Here is a 25,564-nt window from a genome sequence, read left to right as displayed (position 1 = left end):
TTGGCTGATAAAATAGGTATGCTTGCCGCTGACTTTCGACGCCGATTTGCTGACTTTGAAGCACAAAAAAGCAGGTTGGAACTGCTCGGTAACCCATTTGCTGTTGACGTGGAAAGCTCACCACCAAACCTCCAAATGGAGTTGATTGACCTCCAATGCAATGATGCACTGAGGGCAAAATATGCGGCAGTGGGTGCTGCGGAGTTCGCCCGTTTCCTCCCCGGCACAATGCCCCAGCTGCGCATCCAGGCTGCTCAAACGTTGTCTATGTTTGGCAGCACATACCTGTGTGAACAACTGTTTTCTTTGATGAACCTGAACAAAACATCACACAGAAGTCGACTTACTGCTGAACACCTCCACTCAATTCTGAGGATTTCTTCAGCTCAGAGCCTTACCCCGAACATTGATGAACTTGTGGAAAAGATGGGACACCACCAAGTATCACCCTCAACCTCAAACAAGTGAACATTACTGTGCAATCACATATTTAGAGTTTTTACTCAGTTCAAGTTTAAAAGTTAAAATTTAATATTTGTTTTCACTGCATGTTACTTCTCCTTAAACAAAGTGTTGTTTTTGATTAATAGATTTTTGCACTTTATTTTTTTGTATTTCAATCCAATTATATTTTAAAAATATTTCAGTTGAGTGGATGATAGAAAATTGCTATTATTGTTTTTTCTTTGAAGTAAATTTAGCCCACTTTTGCTAAAATAGAAAATATAGTCTACTGATGGTGCCTTGAATACCGGTTTCTTTCATTTAATGTTCATGTTATGGGGATATTTATATAAAGGAAATTTGTCTTTTGTGTCTGTTGAAAATTAAAGATTACTGACAGAGCCATAAGAAAATATTGCTTTATTTATCTGATCATATTGTAATATATTTGTTAGGTTTTCAGTAGGTTCAATTAGGTTCACTAGACTATATGCGTCATTTAAAAATTTTTCAATGAACATTCGAACAGTCCGGCCCTCGTCTTGTAGCTGATTTTTTTATTTGGCCCTCCGTCCATTTGACTTTGACACCCCTGGTCTAAGAGTTTAACCACGTGGTATGGTTAAAAGATTCAGCAATGGTCTACAACCTTTGTCCCTCCTAATGGAGAAGAACATGGTCTGCAACCTTTAGCCATCTTGTAATTGAGGTAAGCTCGGTCTGCTGATCGAAAACCCGAGTGGGGGTTTTATTCGGAAGGGCCGAAAAGGGCCGTCCCAGGATGTCTGACCCAAACTGGGCCCAGGGGCGGTCCTCTGATTTAGTTCAAATCAAAAGGGAATTGTATTTTTCTTCATTAAACAGTCCAAAATCATATTACACAATTATACAAACAGTATCATACTCACTCATTCATCTTATACAACAATTAGATGTAAACCTCATATCTGAGGCTATTACATAAACAGCATTATGGTAATGTGGCCACACCGTCTCCCATGAGCTTCCCCAAGTTGTGACAAACGGACCAGTTCGTAGCTGGATTCTTCACCGATCTTTTATACTTTCTCCGGAACATGAAAGTTGTTCATACCTCAAGTTCTGTGAGGTGGAAGGAATTCCTTTGTTCTCCATGAAAATCTACTCTCTCTATGCTGTGTGTCCATGAGGAGATCTTCAGGAATTTACGACGTCTCTCTGACCACAGCAACCTAGTTGAAGGAGGCATGGGGGAGGCAGGGAGAGGGGGGTGGGGCTTGCTATACCCAAAGAGGCCAATGTCATGACACCACTGACCCAGACAACTGACACAATGTGTAATGATACGGACTCTCACTTTACAGTACACACCATTGACTTATATAAGTATACAAAACACGGACAGTAAAATCTCAACCACATCCTTACTGTGCTAGGATAGGACACACACACAACTCAGCACATTGGCCATCTTCAAAGTACATTGAAGCAGTTCAATCAAATCACAAAGTGTATTGGTTACGTACACAGATATTGCAGATGCAGCGAAATGCTTGTATGTTGTAGGTCCAACAGTGCAGTAATATCTAGCAATACACACACAATATATTTATATTCCAGACTCTGACCTTGCTTGTTCGGAAATTTATTAATTTCAATTTTTTGGGATTAAATATAAAATATAAACGCAACAGTAAAGTGTTGATCCCATGTTTCATGAGCTGAAATAAAACACTCAGAAATGTTCCATATGCACAAAAAGTTTCTCTCAAAGTTGGTGCAAAAATTCGTAGGCCTACAGTATATCTACAAATATTTTGTTCAATGACATCACTCTCTGCCAATAATTATTCTAAATTAATATCTAAGGGCCATTTTCCATTAGGATTATGTGAGAATACCTGAGAATATCTAAGGGGCTTTTATATAATTGGAAATTAATTAATAATAATAATCGCTTTGTTTAAAAAGTAATGATATTTTGGAGATTTCGTTTTCATTTAGTCTGGAGTGAGAGAGAAAAAGGCAATTCTGGGGTGAGACATTCTCACTAATTTTTAAATAAAGACAGTTTGTTGTTTTGAATGATTTATTTCTGCAGAAACCTGACTTGATTATTTAGCAGACATCATTTGCTTATATTCAGTCAACACATATATCTTAGAATTTAATGGAATATAATTGAACATTTTCGTTTCTCCATGCTTGTCTCAGAGCAGCAGTGCTGAAATAGACGTCCACATAAGGCTATATACAGAAGGCTATATATAACGATGTTGTTGCGATTATTTTGTTTTCAAAAAAACAAATTCTTATTTACAATGACGGTCTACCCCGGCCAAATCCAGATGAAGATGGGCAAATTGTGCGCCGCCCGATGGTCGGATGTGATACAGCCTGTATTCGAACCAGGGACTGAGATGCAGTGCCTTAGAAAGGTCTAAACAAATTATTTGTTGCAAGTTGGGGAGTTTTTTTTTTCACTCCTAGCTCAGCTATTAGACAATTCTTTAGTAAACGTTGAATTGTTCAGCTAATAGCCCACCCTAGAAACGTTTGCAGAATACACAGCCTGCTACAGTACACTTGTGAAAAACAAAATGTCTCCAACTATCGAAACACAGAATATCTGAGAGGCTTTTATTTATTAAAATGCAGGGTTAATAATAGTAATACTTTTTCCACTTGTTAAATAGCCTGGATTTTTATGCCCATCTCGTTCCTCTTCAAAATGTAATGTTCCGCCTGAGTGTCTTGCTTGTGGATATGGCAGCCTATTCGTTGTGCATCAAGAATTCAGCATAGCAAGTTTGTTTGAAGGTCTGGTTATTCACAAGCAAAAAGTAAATACATTTCAACAAAATGTAAAAATACAATGCTACAGCAACTTGCTACAGTGCATTTTAACTCAAATGAGCTGCTAACGTATCTAGCTAGTTTACATACTGTATAGATAGCTAGCTAAGTTAATTACATTTGACCAGTTACTTCATATTAGATAGCTATGTTGATATATTTAACACTGTAAAATACATGTGTAGGTAGCTAGCTAACAGCCACGGAGGAGGGTGAAAGGATAGCAGGCCCAGTTGTCTAAGTGAGAGAGTAGGCTTTTCTGGATAGAGCAAGTACTTTTGTGTAGCTCCAGTCCTTAGAAGTGAGGACAGAGCACATCATATTCAGTGCTGTCTAATTTGAGTATAATGAAGTCCATTTCTTGTGAGCTTTTCTGTCATCAGATACAGAGAGCTGTGAAAGCCTGTCTGCAGATGAAGAGGTCCCAATGAAGAGCAGCAGTTCTCAGCCCTGGTCCTGGGGTGCACATTTTGTTTTTGCCTACATAGCTGATTCAAATGGTCAAGTAATCATCAAACTTCAAGTGGTATTTATGTATTCATTTGTGACGCTATCCTTGATTTGATCCTGATATTGTCACATGCTACACATGATTTGTTATAAGGGATATTATACTTTAGTAATTCACAATGATCTGGTCATGTAAAAGTCTAATAATGATATTATCTTCTATTGTTTGTCCTCATGTCTGTTTTTCAGCACAAAGTACTTTGTAGCCACCAGGTGAGACTACACACACACAGATTCCTGTTGAACACAGTCTCTTTAACTACATTATTTTCTCAATAACAGTCTCTCTCCTTCACTTAATCCCTCTCCCCCTTCTTCCTAAATCCTCTAGGTTATATCAGCTGTGTTGGTGAACCCCTCCCGCATCTGAACTGGCAGACAGCGGGCACAGCCTGATCATAGGTGAGATGTCACTTGGTCGGGTAAACAAGTTTAAAAATTGCTTACCCAAACGCATTGTAGTTTACCTAAAATAACAGAAAGTATCCTCCCTGTCAGAAGCATCTGTGTTGGCAGACGAGTTTGTGTTGACGCACAAGAGCGTGTTTTCGGCTCAAACTGAGAGTAGAGCCACTGAGTTGCCTACTTTTAGCCCTAGTCGGCTAGCAGTATATCAAGCACGCCAGAAAAATTAGCGTCTCTGTTTCTATTGCCATAAGGTGGGACATATGATTAATGATTGCTTCCTGCTAAAACACAAACAAGGGATGCCTATTCGTGCCAAGCCGCCAACAGGTGTTGGTCTAATTCCTACGGTTGTGAGGTCTGAAACTAAACAGGTGCCTCAGGGTAACTGTAGTTTGTAAGACCCAGTCCCCGACAGCAGTTATGAACTGTTCATTTTCGAGGGGTTTGTGCCCATAACGAATGACGACGCGTCTCAGCGTCCGGTTAAAATCCTTAGAGATACTGGTGCGGCTCAGTCATTTATATTGTCTGATGTGTTGCCCTTACCCGACGATACATACTGTGGTTCCAGTGTGTTAGTTCAGGGTATTGAAATGGGTTTTGTCTCAGTGCCATTGCACTTTGTGAAAGTACACTGAGTTAATCAGTGGAATATTCAGAGTGGGGGTACGTCCTATGTTGCCAGTAAAAGGTGTGACCTTTATAATGGGTAACGATATTGCCGGAAGAAAGGTAGTACCTGTATTGGAAGTAATGGATAAAAGTGACCACTCTCTCTCCAATGAGCTGGCACAGAGTTATCCACATGTGTTCCCCGCTTGTGCTGTCACTCGTGCTCAGACATGACAAGTGGGTGATGTGATAGATTTGTCGAACCCTGTTCTGTTCAAAGAGGTTGATCAAGAGGATGGGTTGTGTGCTACCTCTGGGAAGCTGATCACCTCTGACAAACAGCCCAGAAAAGAATCAAAGTATGTTGAACTTATTGCTGATGCAATACAGTTACCAGTCACTCGTGAGCAGCTGATTGCTAACCAAAAGGTTGACAACAAATGTTTTTCTAGTGTTGTCTCATTAGAAGATGTAAAGAAGAAGAACGTGGCTTACTTCATTGATGGTAATCTCCTCATGCATAAATGTACATCCCATGTTGACGCGGGTGGAGATCGGAATGCTGTTTACCAAATAGTGATCCTACGACAAAATATGTTATTCCTTGCTCATGATCACCAGTGGTCTGGTCATTTTAGGAATCACCAAGACTTATGATCGGATCCTTCGACATTTCTTTTGGCCAGGTTTAAAACAAGATCTGGCTCAGTTTTGTCAAACATGCCACACATGTCAGATAACAGGAAAACCAAATCAGGTTATTCCTCCCGCTCCTCTTTCTCCAATACCTGTCATAGGTGAACCATTCGAACATGTGTTGGTTGTGTTGGACCGTTACCGAAGACAAAATCGGGTAACCAGTTTCTGTTAACGATTATGTGTATGGCAACAAGATACTCCGAGGCCATTCCTCTGCAAAGGATTACAGCTCCGGTAGTGAGTAAAGCCTTAATTAAATTCTTCACAACATTCGGGTTACCTAAGGTGGTACAAAGTGATCAAGGTACCAATATCCTATCAAAGCTCTTCAAACAGGTGTTAAAATCCTTGTCAATTACACACCGTGTGGCAAGCGCATATACCCCAGAGTCTCAGGGTGCGCTTGAAAGGATGGCATCAGACACTGAAGTCTATGCTACGTAAATATTGTTTGGAATCTGAGAAAGATTGGGATGAGGGAGTTCCTCTAGTTTTGTCTGCTGCTCGTAAAACTGTACAGGAGTCCCTAGGGTTCAGCCCGACTGAACTAGTGTTTGGTCACACAGTGAGAGGACCAATGAAAGTCCTTAAAGAACAGTTTTTGTCCCAAGAGTTGTGTACAGGAGATGAGAATGTGTTTGACTACGTTAATCGCTTTCGTGAGCGGCTACACCAAGCATGTGCTCTCGCAAAGGAAGCTCTGTCTTCATCACAGAGGAGTATGAAAGGACACTATGATAAACAGGCTGTTTCTCGTCCACTACAGCCAGGTGACCAAGTACTGGTGTTATTGCCTGTTCCAGGATCTTCACTGTCGGCTTGTTTCTCTGGTCCTTATTTAATTGAAAATAAATTAAGTGAAACTGATTTTGTGCTTCAAATTCCTGATAAAAAAGGCCAATCTCATGTGTGCCACATTAACATGTTGAAAGCATACCACACCCGACCCATCACCCAGTTAGATAGTTCAAAATCAGCGGACAGAGGCTGTCTCCTCTGCTTCTTCTGCTATGATAGTGGGCTGTCCTATTGATGATGTTGATGGAGATGGATTGGAGTTGCGCAAGACTCAGCAGCAGTGCGTTAGATTTCCCAACTCAGAAATGCTGCTGTCTATCCAATCAGGTCTGGTTAATTTTTTACGGACGGACAGGCCAACGATATTGTGAGACTACTACACAGTTTTCCACGTCTTTTTAATGACGTTCCTACTCGCACAAACGTGTTGGAACATGACATTAATGTTGGAAATGCTGCCCCTATCAAGCAACAACCATATTGTGTCAATGCTTCTAAGCGGAAGATAATGAGGGATGAAGTGAGATATTTGTTGGAGAATGACCTGGCTACGCCAAGTTCCAGCCCTTGGAGTTCTCCTTGCATTCTGGTTCCTAAACTTGACGGTACGTCCAGGTTATGAACGGATTATCGAAAGGTAAATTCTGTCACAATAATAGATTCGTTACCCAGACTGGACAACTGTATCGACGACACTGTTGGTGCTGCTACTTATATAACTAAGTTGAACCTCTTAAAAGGTTACTGGCAGGTTCCGTTAACCTCACGTACTTCTGAGATTTCTGCCTTTGTAACCCCAGACAACTTCCTACAGTACTCAGTCATGGCTTTTGGGATGCGGAATGCACCAGCCACTTTCCAACGACTGGTTAACCCAGTGGTGTTAGCTGGTGTTCCCAATTGTAGTGCATATCTTGATGACCTAGTGATTTATTCGTCTGAGTGGTCAGATCATGTTGACTCTCTAAGGGTAGTATGTGAACGGTTGGCAGCTGCTTCTCTAACCCTAAACTTGGCATAGTGCGAGTTTGGGAAGGCTACTGTTACCTATCTCGGTAATGAGGTCGGCCATGGACAGGTGCGCCCTGTTGATCCCAAGGTTTTGGCCATAACTGCATTTCCCACACCTACCACCAGACGAGAGCTACACCGCTTTTTAGGGATGGTTGGCTACTACCGTATTTTCTGTAAAGAACTTCTCTGCAGTAGTTGACCGATTTGCTCAGTCCGGCAAGATCGTTTGAGTGGTCCCCTGATTGTCAGGTAGCTTTGAATCTGCTAAAACACTCTTATGTAATACCCCTGTACTTGCTGCTCCGGATTGTGAACAACCATTTAAACTTGAGGTAGATGCTAGTGCCAGAGGTGCTGGTGCTGTTCTACTGCAGCAGGACAAGAGTGGAGTGGATCATCCCGTTTGTTATTTTTCTCATAAGTAACAAATGTCAGACAAATTATGCAACTGTTGAACAAGAAGCTCTTGCTTTGTGGTTATCTCTGCAACACTTTGAAGTATATATTGGTTCCAGTGCCCTACCAGTAATCGTATATACTGACCATAACCCCGTAGTGTTTCTCCACCGGATGTACAACAAGAACCAGCGACTTATGCATTGGGCGCTTATTGTGCAAAATTATAATTTGGAGATCCTCCATAAAAAAGGTTCTGAAAATATATTAGCAGATGCTTTGTCTCGTGTGTAAATGTGGTGATTTTTGGTATGTTTTGTAAATACTGTGGTCGCAATCACCATGGGTTGCTCTTTTAAGGGTGGGAGTGTTACGGATACAGGTATCCTGTGTGTGTGTATCCTGTGTGTGTGTGTGTGTGTATTTCTTTTCTCTCCTCCCCTCCTCACAGGTGGCAATCATCATTCCCCAATCAGTCACCATGCAGTCATCAATCAGAAGACACACCTCCTCCTGTTTCCATTACCCAATCACATCCCCTTTCCCTTGGTTTAAAAACCCATTCAGTTGTTTCCTCTGGAGCTCAATCTCTCTGTCTTGACCCCCCACTGTGGTTCAATATTTCTGTGTCTCTCGCTCTCTCTATATCTCTCTTTGGATTGAGCTGTCTTTTGTTTTTGCAACTACATGTCACTTTGTCCTCACCTGTGAGTATTGTTTTGGTTATGGTGTTTGACTATTTCTTTGATGGTGGGAAAAGGAGGTACCAAGCCAAGTTGCCCATGGGCATACATTACCCGTAGGAATACTTTGTCTAAATACCCTAGTTAGAACTGGGTGGACCACCTGCTGTATTTTTGGTTAGTTAGCTGTATTGAAGTAGGCTAGTCTAGCTTAGGGGTGTTGTTGGATATTAGTGATAGATTTGGGTCCAGCTCAGAACCTTTTCCTTATAAGTTAGAACATATTGCTGTGACTACAAAGCCTCCTAAATGAGGAAAACAGTCATAAAACTAAACTTACAAAAAGGTGCAAAACAGGTGATAGAAAGCAACAAACAGAAAGCTCTAAAGATATCTCATGATTTTTTTTTGGTGTAACCCAATGAAATGTAGAACACTAATTTACCCACTGCAGCTTAAATAGGTATACTAGGCCTAGTTAATATAGTGGGTATATGGGACAATATTGATACACCACGCTCGTCAAACATCTAATTCCAAAATCATGGGCATTAATATGGAGTTGGTCCCCCCCTTTGCTGCCAAAACAGCCTCCACTCTTCTGGGAAAGCTTTCCACTAGATGTTGGAACATTACTGCGGGGACTTGTTTCCATTCAGCCACAACAGCATTAGTGAGGTCGGGTAGTCGGCGTTCCAATTCATCCCAAAGGTGTTCGATGGGGTTGAGGTCAGGGCTCTGTGCTGGCCAGTAAAATTCTTCCACACCAATCTCAACAAACCATTTCTCTACGGACCTCTCTTTGAACATGGGGTCATTGTCATGCTGGAACAGGGAAGAGCCTTCCCCAAACTGTTGCCACTAAGTTGGAAGCACAGAATCGTCTTGAATGTATGTATGCTGTAGCGTTAAGATTTCTCTTCACTGGAACGAAGGGCTTTGAAACCATTAAAAACAGCCCCAGACCATTATTCCTCTTCCACCAAACTTTACAGTTGGCACTGCATTCAGGCAGGTAGCATTCTCCCGCCATCTTCCAAACCCAGATTTGTCTGTTGGACTACCAGATGGTGAAGCATGATTCATCATTGCCGAGAACGCATTTCCTATGACAGTGTCACGTTGAAAGTCACTGAGCTCTTCAGTATGGGCCATTCTACTGGCAATGTTTGTCTATGGAGATTGCATGGTTGTGTGTGATTTTATACACCCGTCAGTAACGGGTATGGTGGAAATAGACGAATCCACTCATTTGAAGGGGTGTCCACTTACTTTTGGGCATGTAGTGTACTTCTTCCTTTCTGGATTTTCATTTTGGTATGGGTCCTTAGAGTACAGGTGTTAAGACTATGAAATGAGTGAAGCTGTAACGCTCACTGATGCAACGTTACAGATGGGGAGGCAGGAGTGCCATCTGCGTTATGTGCAATGTCATACCTTACAACAACCAGCCTTTGGGTACAGTTATCAACTGTACATAGATTAGAAGCAGCATGCAACAAGTGAGAGGTACTGTTCATACACAGCATACACACCTATTAGCACACAGCCTACTAGGAACAACAGCACTAGTGGTATCAGTATGTGCACTACAATGGAGAAGAGGCATTTTCATGAGTAAACCTTGGCTGGGGACATGTCATCTCACCTCATTGTGATTTCTTCTCATAAAACGGCACAGACCGTCCTGGTGTATACCTTAGGCTACTTATTTTAGATATGGAAAATCCTCGACAAAAACAGATATGCAAATTCTACTTTTCTGTGTTACTTTTCTGTAACATATGCAAATAGGTTGATCCAAAGGAGGATCAACTCAAAATAATTTGATAAAACCTTATGTTCAGGATTGATCATTAATTGTTTGCATTAGTGCATACCACAACTATGACTTTATATTACGCTTCAAACTGCTTTCACCATAAAGGACAAATCAAATGTTGTAAGAACAAAGACTACTCAAAAGGCAAAGATCACTTCATTTCCAATTTTTGCCAACTCGTGTATTTTGTTTCCGATCCATTTGAAACCAGGCAATGGTTCCTGAAACAGAGTGAACAGGGGTGCATTCATTAGTGCACACAGTGTTTATTAGACAAATTCAGGTGGTCTGTTCCCATTTCAATCCATCGCATATTCTCCATTATAGTGACCAGATGCTCAAGTGGTCGCTCTAACAATGAAAATGTTTTTTTTAAATGCAGTTAGCAGTCGGGAGGCAAGATCAAGTGGGACCATTCAAGTCAAAAAAGAGGGCAGATACGTGTGAACAACAGGCACAACGCCGATATAAAGTGCTTTTTCTCAAAGTTGACGTGTCCTTACTTATATCAGTACACTTAACCTAAGCATTACGAAACTTATATTCGATCAAATAAGTCTCAAGTAGCAAATAAGCCATTACATTTTTTTGTTATCCAAATTTAAACTCCTCGCTTGGTCACCGAAGAAAGACAAAAACGGCACCTGCTGGAGGAGACTTTGAGACCAGTTATCCCTCTCACTTCGTCTCTTTCTCTCTGCTTCCATTTGGTTCCTAGTGAATACAGCTAAGGGTGTATATTGCTTGACCTTCAACCATCCTTCATTTACCTGGAGGAGGTAAACTTACGTACTTCAAAATGGAAGCCCTCTATCCATGTAAAGGCCTTGAGGATCTTGGAGGAAACGGTGGTGGCCAGCATGTACATTCTCTCCGTAGCAGCCGGGTCTGAGTGAGTCTCCTTCCAATTGAACAGCATCCACCAGCCCAGCAGAGCTGCAAGCTCATTACCAGTGAAGACTTCCCACCTTGACAGAACAGGATGACAAAGCCAAGGTCAAGAGTAGCTAACAATCGATCTGTATATTCCTAGACGTAGCTGGGGCCTGACGTAGATGACATCATCAGAGCGTGCTACAGAACATTGTACTGTCTACACAGTACACTTGTTTATATTTTTTTTAAATCATGAAATCGACTTTAAATCACAACAAAAGTTTTGTTGCTAAGGATTCCACGACGCGGTTAGCCTTTATGGCTGGGACTGCAACTTTTTTGTTGCGTGGATTCTGCGAGTGCTAGCTGGCTGTACTACAGACACCTGTCATAGGAAAGACTCATTGTTATCTTTTTACTGGTTGCAGTAAAAAGGAGATCCTGAGGGAAATCGACGAGTACCAACAGCTTTACGCTATGGAGGAACAACATACTCCATCATGGAAAGATCCGACTACCTCACAAAAAACTTTAACCTGACAAAAAAAAGAGAGATTAATCTACATACACGGACGATTTACTTACCATTGAAGTAGAGGCTAGTGCTCTGGCTGGAATCCGTGCAACACTGGAAAAGTTGTGTGAGGAGGTAGCAGGGCTGAGGGAGAATTTAGAGTTCAGCCAGAGTGAAAATCTCACGCTCCAAAGAGAAAACAAGACACAGCCAAGGTAAAATTCCACGATTCCAACATGGATTGTCTACTCAGGGAAAACAGGGTGATGAAAGAGTCGCTACTAGACATACAAAGTCATAGCACGCGTGAAAATCTATTTTTTTTCTGGGATTCCTGGGGACGCATCCAATAATCCAGAGGGCACGATCAGAGCATTCATGCAATCCGCCTTAACTTCCTATAGAGACTGTAAACAAGGTGGCTTTCCACCGAGTACACAGACTTGGAGCGACAAGACCAAGGGTCCCCGACCAATCATCGCAAAATTTGAACACTACCAACAAAAGGAGCTGATCAAAAGCAGGGGAAGGGAGCTTAAAGGGACCAAATTCGGTCTCAATTACCAATTTCAAAGGGAGATAAATGAACGTCGTAAGAGGCAATATCCGGTACAAAGACAACGAAGGGTAAGCATGCCTTTATCATTGTGGACAAACTCTTATAGATGGACAGCTATTCCGAGACAGCTCCATAACACCATGGCTGTACTGAATTCTACAGGGACTTCGGGTTACGAAAAAAAATAAGGTATGGGAACTGTAAAAATATCTGAACATTATGAAGTGGATATGAACACACGTACTTAATTACATGCTTGCTTACACATACTGACTTATACATACACCTGATCTCGCTTTCTTCTCTCTCTATTGTCGAACTGTTCAAATCTAATCAACGTTTGTTTGTCACGTGCGCCAAATACAACTGGTATTGGAAGACCTTACCGTGAAATGCTTACTTACAGGCTCTAACCCAATAGTGCTGTTTTATAATTTAATGTGTTTATTGTTTGGCTATCTTCATGTATTTGTCTACAAGTTTATATATGTTTACAACAAGCAAGGGGACAATATCAGAATAGGGGCTTCAGGGAATAAAACATATTGTACTGTAGTGAAGCTGTCTCTAGAATAATGCAAGGTCTCTTTCATGATCATGTGAAAAGTCAATTGCTATGGAAATGCTGGGATGTGTTTTTCAATTATGTTAAAAGTAAGTATGATGCAACTATGATGGTGATACGATATGGATTACAATTATCATCATGAATATTAAGGCAATACTACACACAGACACTCAACCATGCAAATGTGCAGTTATTATTTATTTGGACATCACACATTATAGTCCTACTCTTATACAGACATCGTACACACTCACTATATCACATCCAAAATCATACACATCAACCTACTCAGATTTACTACACACATATCTTGTCTCAATTTTCTAACATCTGTGGCATTGGCTCACAGGCAAACAGGCCAGGGAATAAAGCAAATATTGCTAGAACCTATTTTTTGAAATCTAAATATCAGACATTTGAAAGCTCTAGTTTTGACCGTCATATCTCTGATGGCAGTAAATTTACAAGCTCTTATGGTCAATTTAGACTGAGAATAGTATCTAGCTATAATAACGGGTGAAATAAGTACAGCAGATTATAAAAAAAAGATCAGTCTTTACATAAAATAAAATTAATATAACACTTTACAGGAAACTCACTCTACATCCTTAGATTAAGTTGCGTGGAAAAGGGAATGGGGTGGTGAAATAATTTGTCATGGACAAAGGGTGTGATGATATTAATTAACAAAAATGTCGATCTGAATGTGCAAATAGTCAGGAATGATTCACAAAGAAGGTGGATCCTTTTGAATATGAAAGTGGATGAAAAAGATTTGGCTCATTAATCTATATGATCCATACTTCTTCAAAAATATTTATACCAATTTATTGAACTTACAGGCAACAAATGATCTAATCATTATGGTAGGAGACTATAACACAGTGTTAAGTACCTCATACCTCGGAAAGGTAATCACTCTACAAACTATCATCACCGTGCCCTTAAGGAAATCACAAATATTATGGACACATTAGAAATAGTGGATATTTGGAGACTAAAAAACCCTGACTTGGTGAGATATACATGGAGACTTAATCAAGCTAGTCGTCTTGACTACTTTGTCTCTTTCATCAAAGGTTTAAAAAGTTAGGAGACAGAATGTGATCGGAGCATCATCTAATTGGCATATTCACAACTCATATTTTCCACGTGGACAGGGATAATGGACATTTTATCAACGTTTACTGGAGAACAACTTAGTTTAAAATGTGACAAAATCATTTATAACTGAATTTTTCCAGTAAAATATAGGTTCAGCAAATCCCCTTATTGTTTGGGATACCTTTAAATGTACATTCAGGGTTCATTCAATTCAATATTCATCAATAATTAAAAAGCCATTTCTGGCAAAAGAGACAAGACTGACAAGGGAAATCCATGAACTAATAGTACAGGTAGATAGCAATATAAACAATACTACAGAGATACAAAATAAGGTAGAGGAAAGACAAAAATAACTAGAGGAACTTATTCAAGAATGATCTAATGTAATCTATTACAAAAAATAAAGCAAACTGGATGGAATATGGAGAAATGCACACATTTCTTCCTGAATCTTAACAGGAACGCTAACAATTATTTGTAGAAACTCGTTACTGAAGACGGAGTCATCAATGATTCTCCGAATGTTATTTTAAAAGAGGAAGCTAATTATTTGTTGTTCTCTTTTCTGTCTCATCCTCTCCCACTGAATGAAGAATATGGTAAGGAATTCTTTCCAAATAATATAAAAAATGGAAAGGCCAAATTACAGGCCAAACTACAGAGGAAGAACTTTGAGGCCATTAAATCCTTTCAGTCTGGAAAAACCCCAGGGCTTGATGGCATACCGGTAGAGGTATATCAAGTATTTTTTGATAAAACAATCTAACAATGGAGCTTTTAGTATAACTACTCCTATAGAAATGGTAGTCTGTCGGGTACTGAGCAGGAAGGTCTGATTTCTCTATTATTAAAACAAGACGGCAAATATAAATACCCAGTCTATCTAAAAAAACTGGAGGCCCCTTACACTTCAATGTTGTGATGCAAAAATACTAGCGAAATGCATAGCACTTAGAATTAAAAGGGTTTTTACCAGGTATTGTTCATCCTGATCACTTTTTTTTTTTTTACATGGATGATACATTGGAGATAATATACAACTACTAGAAATAATAGAACATCATGAAACATAAGAAGCCAGGAATGGTATTTATAGCGGGTTTTTCAAATCATATGAGCAAAAAAATTTCACTTTATCTGGGACGCTAAACCAGACAAAATAAAACGTGCCTATCTATATAATGAATATGAATTGGGTGGGTTGAGATGATTAAATATAAAAGCACTAAACCTCTCTCTAAAAGGTTCACTCATTGAAAAGTTTTATTTGAACCCTTAATGGTTCTCAAGTAGATTACTAAGAAAAGCTCATCCATTTGTCTAAAAATGACCTTTTTGCCTTTGTGCAGATTAATTGAAAATTAGACTTTTTTCAAAGTATCTCTTTTTCAAACAAGCATTGCAGAGCTGGCTTCAATTTCATCCCCCTGAAAAGATAGAACAAATATTTTGGCTGAACTCAAATGTGCTGTTTGATAAAATACCTGTATTTATGGAAAATATGTTTGAAAAGGGTATTTTGTTCTTAAATTATATTGTAAATTGGAATGGTAGAATTATGTCCTTCATGGAGTTATCAGAATTGTATGGGAAGGTCTGCTCAATCCAAAAGTACAACCAATTGATTACAGCATTACCCCAAAAATGGAGGAGGCAGGTGACAGCGGGAGGAGGTAGGGAACTGAACTGTCTGCCCTATTTTAAAGGATCAAAACTGGAGGAGGAATAAAATTAGCATAAACAGGAAAGTATACCAGTTTCATTTGAGGACCAGAATGTTGACAACTGTGCCATACAGATTGCAAAATAGTTGAAGAGATTTTGGATGTACCGATTCCATGGTACAGGGTGTTTGAGTTGATGTATAAAACGCAAGATTCAAGACTTCGTGCTTTTCAGCTAAAATATAGAATTCTTGCCACCAACAATGTTGAATATTTGGGGCATAAAATCATCGAAGCTCTGCAGATTTTGTTGTGAGGATACAGAATCAATAGACCATTTATTTTGGTATTGCCCTCAGGTAGCCTGTTTCTGGTCTCAGGTTAAGGAATGGCTGAAAATGCATATCATTGATCTAAAATTGACCCTAGAAATAGAGAAAATAGAGACAAGTGTGAGTGGAGTTAGAATGATGGTCAAAGATAAAAGTACAAATAAAACATAATAAAAATAACATTTGAATAACACTAAGTGGCAGTGTTTTTACAACTAATGCCGGTTTGCCTGAGGCTGATGCCGTGCAGGTGTTTGTACACATGCATATACACACACACTCTCATTCAAATAAACACATGCATGTACACACACACATGTAATAGTGCCAGACATGCACACAAAGATATTGTTGGATTGCTGTTATGATTTTAGTTGTCCTTGATGTCCTTTGTTTTAAATGTATTATTTTGTTTGATTATTTTCTTGCATTGTTTGCTGTTTTCTTCTCTTTCTTTTTTTCTCTTTAGTTCATTCTCTTGGTTGTTGGTGCATTAGGGGGTTCTTGGGGGTGGGGAATGGAATTCATTGTATTTTTTATTCTTGAGGGGGACTGTGTGAGGGGTCTCGAATGGTTGAAGGACAGCTATTGGGGAACTGTGGGGGGGATCTTGGAGGGTTTGGGTTCATGTTTTTTGGCCTGATGGTAGATCGGTCAACGTGCCATTGAGCAGGGCATTGACCCTGGATGCTTCTGTGTGTCGCTCTGAATTGGAATCTGTTGGATGATTTAGTTGTTGAGCGGCTTCACTGCAAGTATATTGTACGTTTCGAATGATCAATAAATAAAAAATACAATTTTAAAAATGTATCTGCGCATTTCAGTAATAGCAGTTGTATAATTATATTCTAAGCAAGTAGGCTACATTTGTATCAGGTATACCACCTGTCAGATTGCTCTGCAAAACCCAAACGATCTGCATCAGGATCAGTTGCCATGACAATCTTGGCACTCTCTCTCTTAGCAAGGTGAAGGGAGAGCTCCTGCAACACCAAAATATCCAAACAACAATCATGGAGGCCACTTTATATTCACGGGAGATGCACACCAATTTGTAGAAAAAAAGATTTTATGCTTCAGAGATTTTATGCTTCCATAGTAACATTTCCTCACCAAAACATTCTCTAAATAGCATACTGTCTCCTACAAAATGCAGTGTTAAAAGCTTTTAGTACAACAATAAATCTAGATTCTGTATGCTCCATGCCTTGATTCAAGTGACCCTGGTAAAATGAAAAGCAGAAGTCTGATACCTTGCATCCGCTGTCCTCTTTAGGGTTGTGAGAGGCAGTGACCATCTCATCCGCTGCAACACACAGCCTCTTCACAGCATATGGCTAGGACAAATCACAAAACAGTAAGGACTTGAACTGAATTCGTGTAATTCTAAGCCTAATCTGAAAGCTCTAAAGACTATGACTTTACCAGCTGTATAGCCATACAAGTACGTCCAGAGATTTGACGACACAATCTGGCCATTAAAAAAAACTCTGTGGGGACATATGTGGAGAAGAGAAACACAGGAATATCTTTACAAAGCATCCCAGCTGCAGTCAACCGGGAAAGTCTGTAAATTAATTTTTCTTTTTTACTTTAACCGCCACCCCCAAGAAACAGATACAGACCAGAGCCCTATACTATGTACAGTACGTGGCTTGAGGCGTTAGCGAGGTAACTTTGGTCAACTGAGTTCGACTCGGTATAAACGGTACCACAAAAGTGGCTTTTTTTTTTTTTTTAACCTTTTAGCCAGGTCAATTTCTATGGCAACGAACCTGCTCCCGTGCAGGCTAACTGATGGCCAACTCCATCCCTCTCCCAAAGATTGCATCATCGCCTTCAATATTTAATCAATCAAATGTTGTGTGTTAAAAAAAAAAACATGTTAAAATACCTATCACATTACACATTTATGTACAACAGAATGCATTTGAAACGTCAGGCACAATAAAATATGTGTTCCTTAATCAAATGATTGTATCGACAGTGGGGAAAAAGTACTCATGCATTGATAAGCACACCAAAGATGGCATTATGATAAGTAATAAAATAAAGACGGCACTTCAACATGCCTATTTCACAGCATAGCCTGCTGAATTTGCAAGATAACTGATTTTGGCACAACTGAAAAATGTGGCACTGACTCGCCCATGGATTGATGTTTCAGCATTGTTCCAATGAAAAGTTTGGTGTTCCACTAGCCACATGCATGCAGTTACAAGCCTGCAAGAGTTAGCGGCAGGTGGACGAGCAAGTGGACGTTGGAATTTGAAGCTAACGGAAAATCCAGAGTAGATCTAGCGTCACATTGTAGTATACCCTTCACAGGGAATGGTCGGGAATAATATTTTTCAGAGAATTTACACATTTTCAATCCAGATAAAAAAAAATTGTGAGGGGGGGGTTTCCATTCAAACAGGACATAGAATTTAAAGGGGGGGGGGGGGGGGTTGTTGAGTACTGTACTAGCATTGTGGTCACTGATCTAATGTGTGTGAAAAAAGCCAGAGTTAGAGTTACTTTAGGCCACTCATTCTAGAGCAGTCATAATTTTGTAAAGCGGCTGTACTATTGTTCCATTTCCTTCATAATGCAAATGGGCATTGAAACATGTTAGCCTATTATATTGTTCCTACCTCTCTAACCTCTAGGCTACCTGCCGCTCCAAACTCAAATTTCTTGTATTCTAAATCTCTAGCATTTGGTTCCCTGCTTGTCAACTGGGAAACAACCTATACACGTCCTAAAAAAATAAATGTTCTGTTTTTATTTTGGCTCTCGAAATGTGTGTAGTTAAAAGTAGGCCAAGAATCTAATCCTCACTCAGCCCATTTGTATTCACAACTATTTTGCCATCACACAACTTCAGGCAGGAATGTGACCTCTATACACTTTATCACAGAGTAAGCCAAAGCCACTATCAGCAATACGTGAGGAGTTATTTATTAGATAACTTAAAAGGCCCACTGATATTTACAGCCAATTTTTTTTTTAAATTAATTTATATGAATCAGACTTTCTAATATGTCGCCAGTTATACGTGTTCGCAAGTTGTGGTATGATCTGCGGAGGAGAAAGAAGAAAAAGGTAAAGTACCGTTCACTGTAGCAACCAATGGCTTCCTTCGCTCGCGTGTCATACAGACATTCAGTTCGCTCAGGCAATAGATTGGCTGATGGAGCGACGTGACGAGACCCATTAAGTGAATTAAATGTTTTTAGTGGCAATCAGCCTATTTTGCGTTACGGCATATAATCACAAACACAGTACTAGTGAATCGATGTTAGCTTCAGCTGTAAACTAGCAAGGGAAGTTAGCCTACAAAGCTGGAAGCTACCAGAAATGTATTGCATTGTAAAGTGGTCTAGCCTGTATGATCCGTTATTGATGTCACCTGTTAAATCCACTTCAGTCAGTGTAGATGAAGGGGAGGAGACAGGTTAAAGAAGAATTGTTAAGCCATGAGACAATGATTGTGCATGTGTGCCATTAAGAGGGTGAATGGGCAAGACCTATTTACAGTTGAAGTCAGATGTTTACATACACTTAGGTTGGAGTCATTAAAACTTGTTTTTCAACCACTCCACAAACTTCTTGTTAACAAATTATAGTTTTGGCAAGTTGGTTAGGACATCTACTTTGTGCATGACACAAGTAATTTTTTCAACAATTGTTTACAGACAGATTATTTCACTGTATCACAATTCCAGTGGGTCAGAAGTTTACATTCAGTCAACTTAGTGTGCCTTTAAACAGCTTGGAAAATTCCAGAAAATTATGTCATGGCTTTAGAAGCTTCTGGTAGGCTAATTGACATCATTTGAGTCAATTGGAGGTGTACCTGTGGATGTATTTCAAGGCCTACCTTCAAACTCAGTGCCTCTTTGCTTGACATCATGGGAAAATCAAAAGAAATCAGCCAAGACCCCAGAAAACAAATTGTAGACCTCCACAAGTCTGGTTCATCCTTGGGCGCAATTTGCAAACACCTGAAGGTACCACGTTCATCTGTACAAACAATAGTACACAAGTATAAACACCGTGGGACCACGCAGCTGTCATACTGCTCAGGAAAGAGACACGTTCTGTCTCCTAGAGATGAACGTACTTTGGTGTGAAAAGTGCAAATCAATCCCAGAACAACAGCAAAGAACCTTGTGAATATGCTGGAGGAAACAGGTACAAAATGATTTATATCTACAGTAAAACAAGCCCTACATCGACATAACCTGAAAGGCCACTCAACAAGGAAGAAGCCGCTGCTCCAAAACCGCCATAAAAAGCCAGACTACGGTTTGCAACTGCACATGGGGACAAAGATCGTACTTTTTGGAGAAATGTCCGCTGGTCTGATGAAACAAAAATAGAACTGTTAGGCCCTAATAAAGGGGAAAAAAGGGGAGGCTTGCAAGCTGGAGAACACCATTCCAACAGTGAAGTACGGGGGTAGCAGCATCATGTTGTGGGGGTGCCCTGCTGCAGGAAGGACTGATGCACTACACAAAATAGATGGCATCATGAGGCAGGAATATTATGTGGATATATTGAAGCAACATCTCAAGAAGTTAAAGCTTGGTCGCAAATGGGTCTTCCAAATGGACAATGACCCCAAGCATACTTCCAAAGTTGTGGCAAAATGGCTTAAGGACAACAAAGTCAAGGAATTGGAGTGGCCATCACAAAGCCCTGACCTCAATCCTATAGAATATTTGTGGGCAGAACTGAAAAAGCATGTGCGAGCAAGGAGGGCTTACAAACCTGACTCAGTTACACCAGCTCTGTCAGGAGGAATGGGCCAAAATTCACCCACCTTATTGTGGGAAGCTTGTGGAAGGCTACCCGAAACATTTGTCCCAAGTTAAACAATTTAAAGGCAATGCTACCAAATACTAATTGAGTGCATGTAAACTTCTGACCCACTGGGAATGTGATGAAAGAAATAAAACCTGAAAAATCTCTCTATTCTGACATTCACATTCTTAAAATAAAGTGGTGATCCTAACTGACCTAAGACAGGGAATTTTCACTAGGATTAAATGTCAGAAAATGTGAAAGTGAGTTTAAATGTATTTGGCTAAGGTGTATGTAAATTTCATACTTCAACTGTAAGCACCTTTAAACGGGGTATGGTAGTAGGTGCCTGGCACACCGATTTGTGTCAAGAACTGCAACACTGCTGGGTTTTTCACACTCAAGTCTCTCGTAGGTATCAAGAATGATCCACCACCAAAAGGACATCCAGCCAACTTGACAACTGTAGGAAGCATTGGCGTCAACATGGGCCAACATCCACGTGGAACGCTTTCAACACCTTGTAGAGTCCATGCCCCAAGAAATTAAGGCTGTTCTGAGGGCAAAAGGGGATGCAACTCAATATTAACACGGTGTTCCTAATGTTTTGTACACTCAAAACATATACACACTGAGTATACCAAACATTAGGAACACCTTGTTAATTTTGAGTTGCAACACCCATCAGACAACGACCCTAAGCACACAGCCAAGACAACGCAGGAGTGGCTTCGGGACAAGTCTCTGAATGTCATTGGGTGGCCAACTAGAGCCTAGACTTTAACATCTCTGGAGAGACGTGAAAATAGCTGTGCACCGACGCTCCCCATCCAACCAGACAGAGCTTGGGAGGATCTGCAGAGAATGAGAGAAACTCCCCAAATACAGGTGTGCCAAGCTTGTAGCGTCATACCCAAGAAGATTTGAGGCTGTAATCATTGCCAAAGGCGCTTCAACAAAGTACTGAGTACAGGGTCTGAACACTTATTAAAAATGTGATATTTCATTTTTATACTTTTGCTAAAATTTCATTTTTTTCCTTTTCATTACAGGGTATTGTGTAGATTTAGGGGACAAAGGCAATTTAATCAATGTTAGAATAAGGCTGTAAACTAACAAAATGTTGAAAAAGTAAAGGGGTCTGAAAACTTTCCGAATGCACTGTATAAACCCAAGGTTGATGATTTACTGTCACCGAGGACCTCAGCTCTTCCAATTTTGTTGTTGTTGATCTGTAACCAGGAAGTCGCTCCGCTGTACACAATGTCATATAGCTGAGTGAGTCTATACCTTTAACATAACTTGCTCAGAGAAGGAAACTATTATTAACCTGTGTGGACTGGATGATTGTCATAACCTTAATGAAGGCAAAGCCTACGCCCATGGCTGCCCTCAGCCCTGCCGTCCCAAATGCCATCCTGCAGCACAGCCTAAGCCTCAGCTCCTCCACTTGCCTATCCTGCAATAGGGCCTCTATCTGAGCTCTGGTCCATCGATTCTGAATGGGGAAAAAACATCACAAATTAGCTACACATTCAGCACTCTCTTAATGACATTGTTAACGTCATGTCAACACAGTTACACACAACTTAATTTAAGGCTGACTCAATCAGCAAGCAAGTTAAATATACAATACCCACTGCTTCAGCATTATGGTTGAGCTACACTGGACTGAATAAAAATATAATCTTGTTTGATAAATAAGCATTTGTTGATACAAAATATTCTATTAAATCTAGACACAGTACCAGTCATAAGTTTGGAAACACCTCCTCCTTCCATTTTTTTTTTCTTTATTTTACTATTTTCTATATTGTAGAATAATAGTGAAGACATCAAAACTATCAAATAACACACATGGAATCATGTAGTAACCAAACTTTTGACTGGTGCTGTAGATCTGGGCTCTCACAGTTCCATGCTGCATCTGACAGTCCGAGTCAAGTTAAGGGGTCAGACAGATCCATTGCTTTTACACCCTTTCTCAACTAGGGCAGCAGTGCAAGTGTTTGGGGTGGAGTAGAGGCTGCATGAGCCAGGCTCTGTACTTTTTTGTTATTAATAAGAAAAATAGGTACAATTGTAGCCTGGGTACCAGACTTGTTTGTGCTAATATTCCACCCCTTATCATATGCCAAACTGTTTGGCATAATGACAAGGAGTGGAATGTTAGCAAACAGATCCTGCCCTCATTTACTTTTTAAAAACTTTTTTTACATTTTAGTAATTTATGCAGAGCAACATGGGTTTGGCAGATGTTCTTAACAAGTCAGCTTGGGATTCGAACCAGCAACCTTAAGGTTACTGCTCTAACGCTCTTAACCGCTAGGCTACCTGCCACGAATATGCAAGAAACACACACTGCAGGGATTTCAGAAGATCTCCGAGCAAAAGAACATAAGGATTTTGCACCGGACAACTCAAATCAGTGCACTTTCCATAAAAAGTGTTAGCTATGATAATGACACTGACCGGTGACTCACTGACCTTATCCACTGGTAAATAGCCTCCAAGGCAAGTCGCACGTCCCCAGTTGCATGGCAATTTAGGTCCAGTTCTCCATAGCAGGATATTGTGCAGCAAAACACCAAGCTAGCTAGCTACGTAGATAACGTTAACCAACGTTAGTTTACAAAACTAGCAGGCTAGCAATAGGCCAGGCAGGGCAGAACGTCCCTAGTATCGGTCTTGACGTCTGTTTGCTTTGGCTACCGAAACAGATAGAGCTAGCTACATATCTAAAATATAATCATCAGCCAAGATAGAAATGTATTATCTAACCAACCGTTAGGACGCTACCTAGCTTGACTCGCTAGAGTGATGGTGTTGTTGATGACCCCATGCCATCTTATCTGCAGTGGTCATCTGGCTGTGGTAATCACCCTTGGAAAAACAGTAAACTAGGTAGTTATAATTAGTTACCTAGCGTAGCAACATAATGGCCCCACTTGTCCTATCTTGGCACTCAAGTTGTCTTTATTAATGTTAAACTAGTTAGTTCGCTACCTTACTTAGCCCTTGTTTAGTAGACTGGGGTTCGGTTACCACAGCCACAAATTCAACATTGGCTATATCGTAAAAATTTGTGAAATTAAAATGAGCTTTTTGGTCTTAAATTAAGATTAGGCATGAGGTTAGCAGTGTGATTAAGGTTCGTTTTAAAATCTATTACATTTTAGAAATAGTCGGGGTTTAGCCATCAGTGTGACTGTGGTAACTAGTGACGACCAACTAGCAGCCTTCAGTCGCGCGGCTACATTATTATTATTATTATATATATATTTTTAACCTTTACTAAACTAGGCAAGTCAGTTAACAAATTCGTATTTACAATGACGCCTACACCGGCCAAACCCGGACGACGCTGGGCTAACTGAGCGCAGCCCTATAGGGCTCCCAATCACGGCCGGTAGTGAAGCCTTTAGCACGGAGACGCAGTGCCTTAGACCGCTGCGCCACTCGGGAGCCACATTTACCCCACCATAACATGAACAGCAGACGTACGCCCTCATAGCACAATCTGGGAAACATAGTTTCTTAGCTGACAGGTGATACAGAGAAAACAACATTTTATGATTGTGAAAATATACATGTTAAATTTACCAAGCAGTGTTTATTCATTATTTGAATATTCTCCATTATGCAGTGTGCAGTCAAACTGATCACGGAAAGTTTCCAGCAGTAGTGGGATGGATTCTTCAATAGAGACATCTCTTCCCAGTTCTTGACTAAGGGATGTGACACCTTTCCCTACAATCCCACAAGGCACAATGTTTTCAAACCAGCCCATATCTGTGTTGCAGTTCAGTGCCAAGCCATGAGATGTTATGTATCTCCCACAATGGATTCCTGAAAGAGGAAACATTTTTACTATAATATCAATAATGACATATTGTAGCTTTGTTGTTGTAAACATTGCAAAAATTGGGTAATCTTTAATTTAGAAGGTTAACCTACCTATGGCACATATCTTGTTGGATCCAACCCAGACCCCAGTGTTTGGGGAGGTGGATGCTTTTATCCCATACTTTCTGCAAAGGTTGATGACAGTCCCCTCCAGCTCACACACGTACCATCGCACGCTTTTCTTGAAGCAGCCCAAGTTGAGTATTGGGTAGCACACCAACTGCCCTGGACCATGGAAAGTTATGAGTCCGCCACGGTTGCTACGAAAGAATTCAGCACCAAGGAGTTTGAGTCTTTGCTCTTCTTCGAATGGGTATAGTGCCTGTCTGATTCCTATGGTGTAGACTGGTGGGTGTTCACATAGTAGCAGAGCATTGTGCAATTTGTCTTTAGAATCCAGATGTCTCCTAACATAGAGTTGCTGTACCTGTAATGCACGCCCATAGGAAATACGACCCAACTGGATCACTTCAACTGCTGCTTTTGAAGGGTACATTTTCGATGATAATTGAGTGTAAACTCCTCATTCGAGGTTTTCAGAAGACAGACATTGCCAAGTTTCTATTGTGAAGGACATAACGTACAGTAACATTGACCATGCAGCTCGCCACTCACAACGAACGTTGCATCCTTTGACTGTGTCTGATAATGCCTGGTTCCATGATGCAGATTATCCAGTGTCGAGAACTTGTAGATGGGGGCAGAGACGTTGAACGTCGCTGGTCGACTATTGTTAAATGTACATCCTTTGCAGTCTGTTTGAAATGACTGAACAATGGCGACATAATCAAGTGTGCATACTTGACATCCATGCCATGGGCGCAGCCATATTAGATTCGTTATTTATTCTTTAATAGTGGTTCAACCAGCTGAGTGGTGCGTTATCGCCACCGACTGGACGGGGTTGTAACCGCAAGGCTTTCTGATATGAGGCACAGTGTTACGTTACCGCCCTCTAGCGTTTTAGTGTTCGAACAACATCAGAGACAAAATATGTATGTGGCCCCCTCTGAATACTTTGAAAAT

General features: G+C 40.4%; 2 protein-coding genes across 9 annotated transcripts in view; both read right to left on the bottom strand.

Annotated features, from left to right (window-relative positions):
• rhbdd1 (rhomboid domain containing 1) overlaps positions 1-11,036 on the bottom strand; it is a 29,697-nt gene extending 18,661 nt beyond the window's left edge. Inside the window, exon 1 of the mRNA XM_036965158.1 lies at positions 11,015-11,036. The gene's annotated coding sequence lies outside the window, so the exon portion shown is untranslated. The remainder of the gene's footprint in view (positions 1-11,014) is intronic.
• On the bottom strand, positions 11,020-25,413 carry LOC110507300 (lipoyl(octanoyl) transferase 2). Of its 8 annotated transcripts, XR_002471103.2 has the most exons (6): positions 24,590-25,413; positions 24,236-24,481; positions 21,963-22,130; positions 17,095-17,178; positions 16,727-16,824; positions 16,370-16,558 (listed from the first exon to the last, which is right to left on the bottom strand). XR_002471103.2 is itself a non-coding variant. In XM_036965161.1 (5 exons), exons 2-5 carry the CDS (start codon positions 22,047-22,049, stop codon positions 11,032-11,034), a joined length of 402 nt encoding a protein of 133 aa, XP_036821056.1. In that variant the 5' UTR covers positions 22,050-22,130; positions 23,120-24,229; the 3' UTR covers positions 11,020-11,031. The 8 variants fall into 8 exon arrangements, 3 of the variants coding, with proteins under 3 accessions (XP_036821056.1, XP_021442866.1, XP_036821055.1); XM_036965161.1 differs by lacking the exons at positions 16,370-16,558; positions 16,727-16,824; positions 24,236-24,481; positions 24,590-25,413 and adding exons at positions 11,020-11,189; positions 11,683-11,755; positions 23,120-24,229; XR_005040006.1 differs by having other exon boundaries at positions 16,365-16,558; positions 16,727-17,178.
• Between the last annotated feature and the right edge of the window lie 151 nt (positions 25,414-25,564).

Source organism: Oncorhynchus mykiss, chromosome 27 (assembly GCF_013265735.2).
Source record: "Oncorhynchus mykiss isolate Arlee chromosome 27, USDA_OmykA_1.1, whole genome shotgun sequence".
NCBI lineage: Eukaryota > Metazoa > Chordata > Actinopteri > Salmoniformes > Salmonidae > Oncorhynchus > Oncorhynchus mykiss.
Note: the sequence above shows the minus strand (reverse complement) of the source record. Positions and strands in the feature narration are given on the sequence as shown.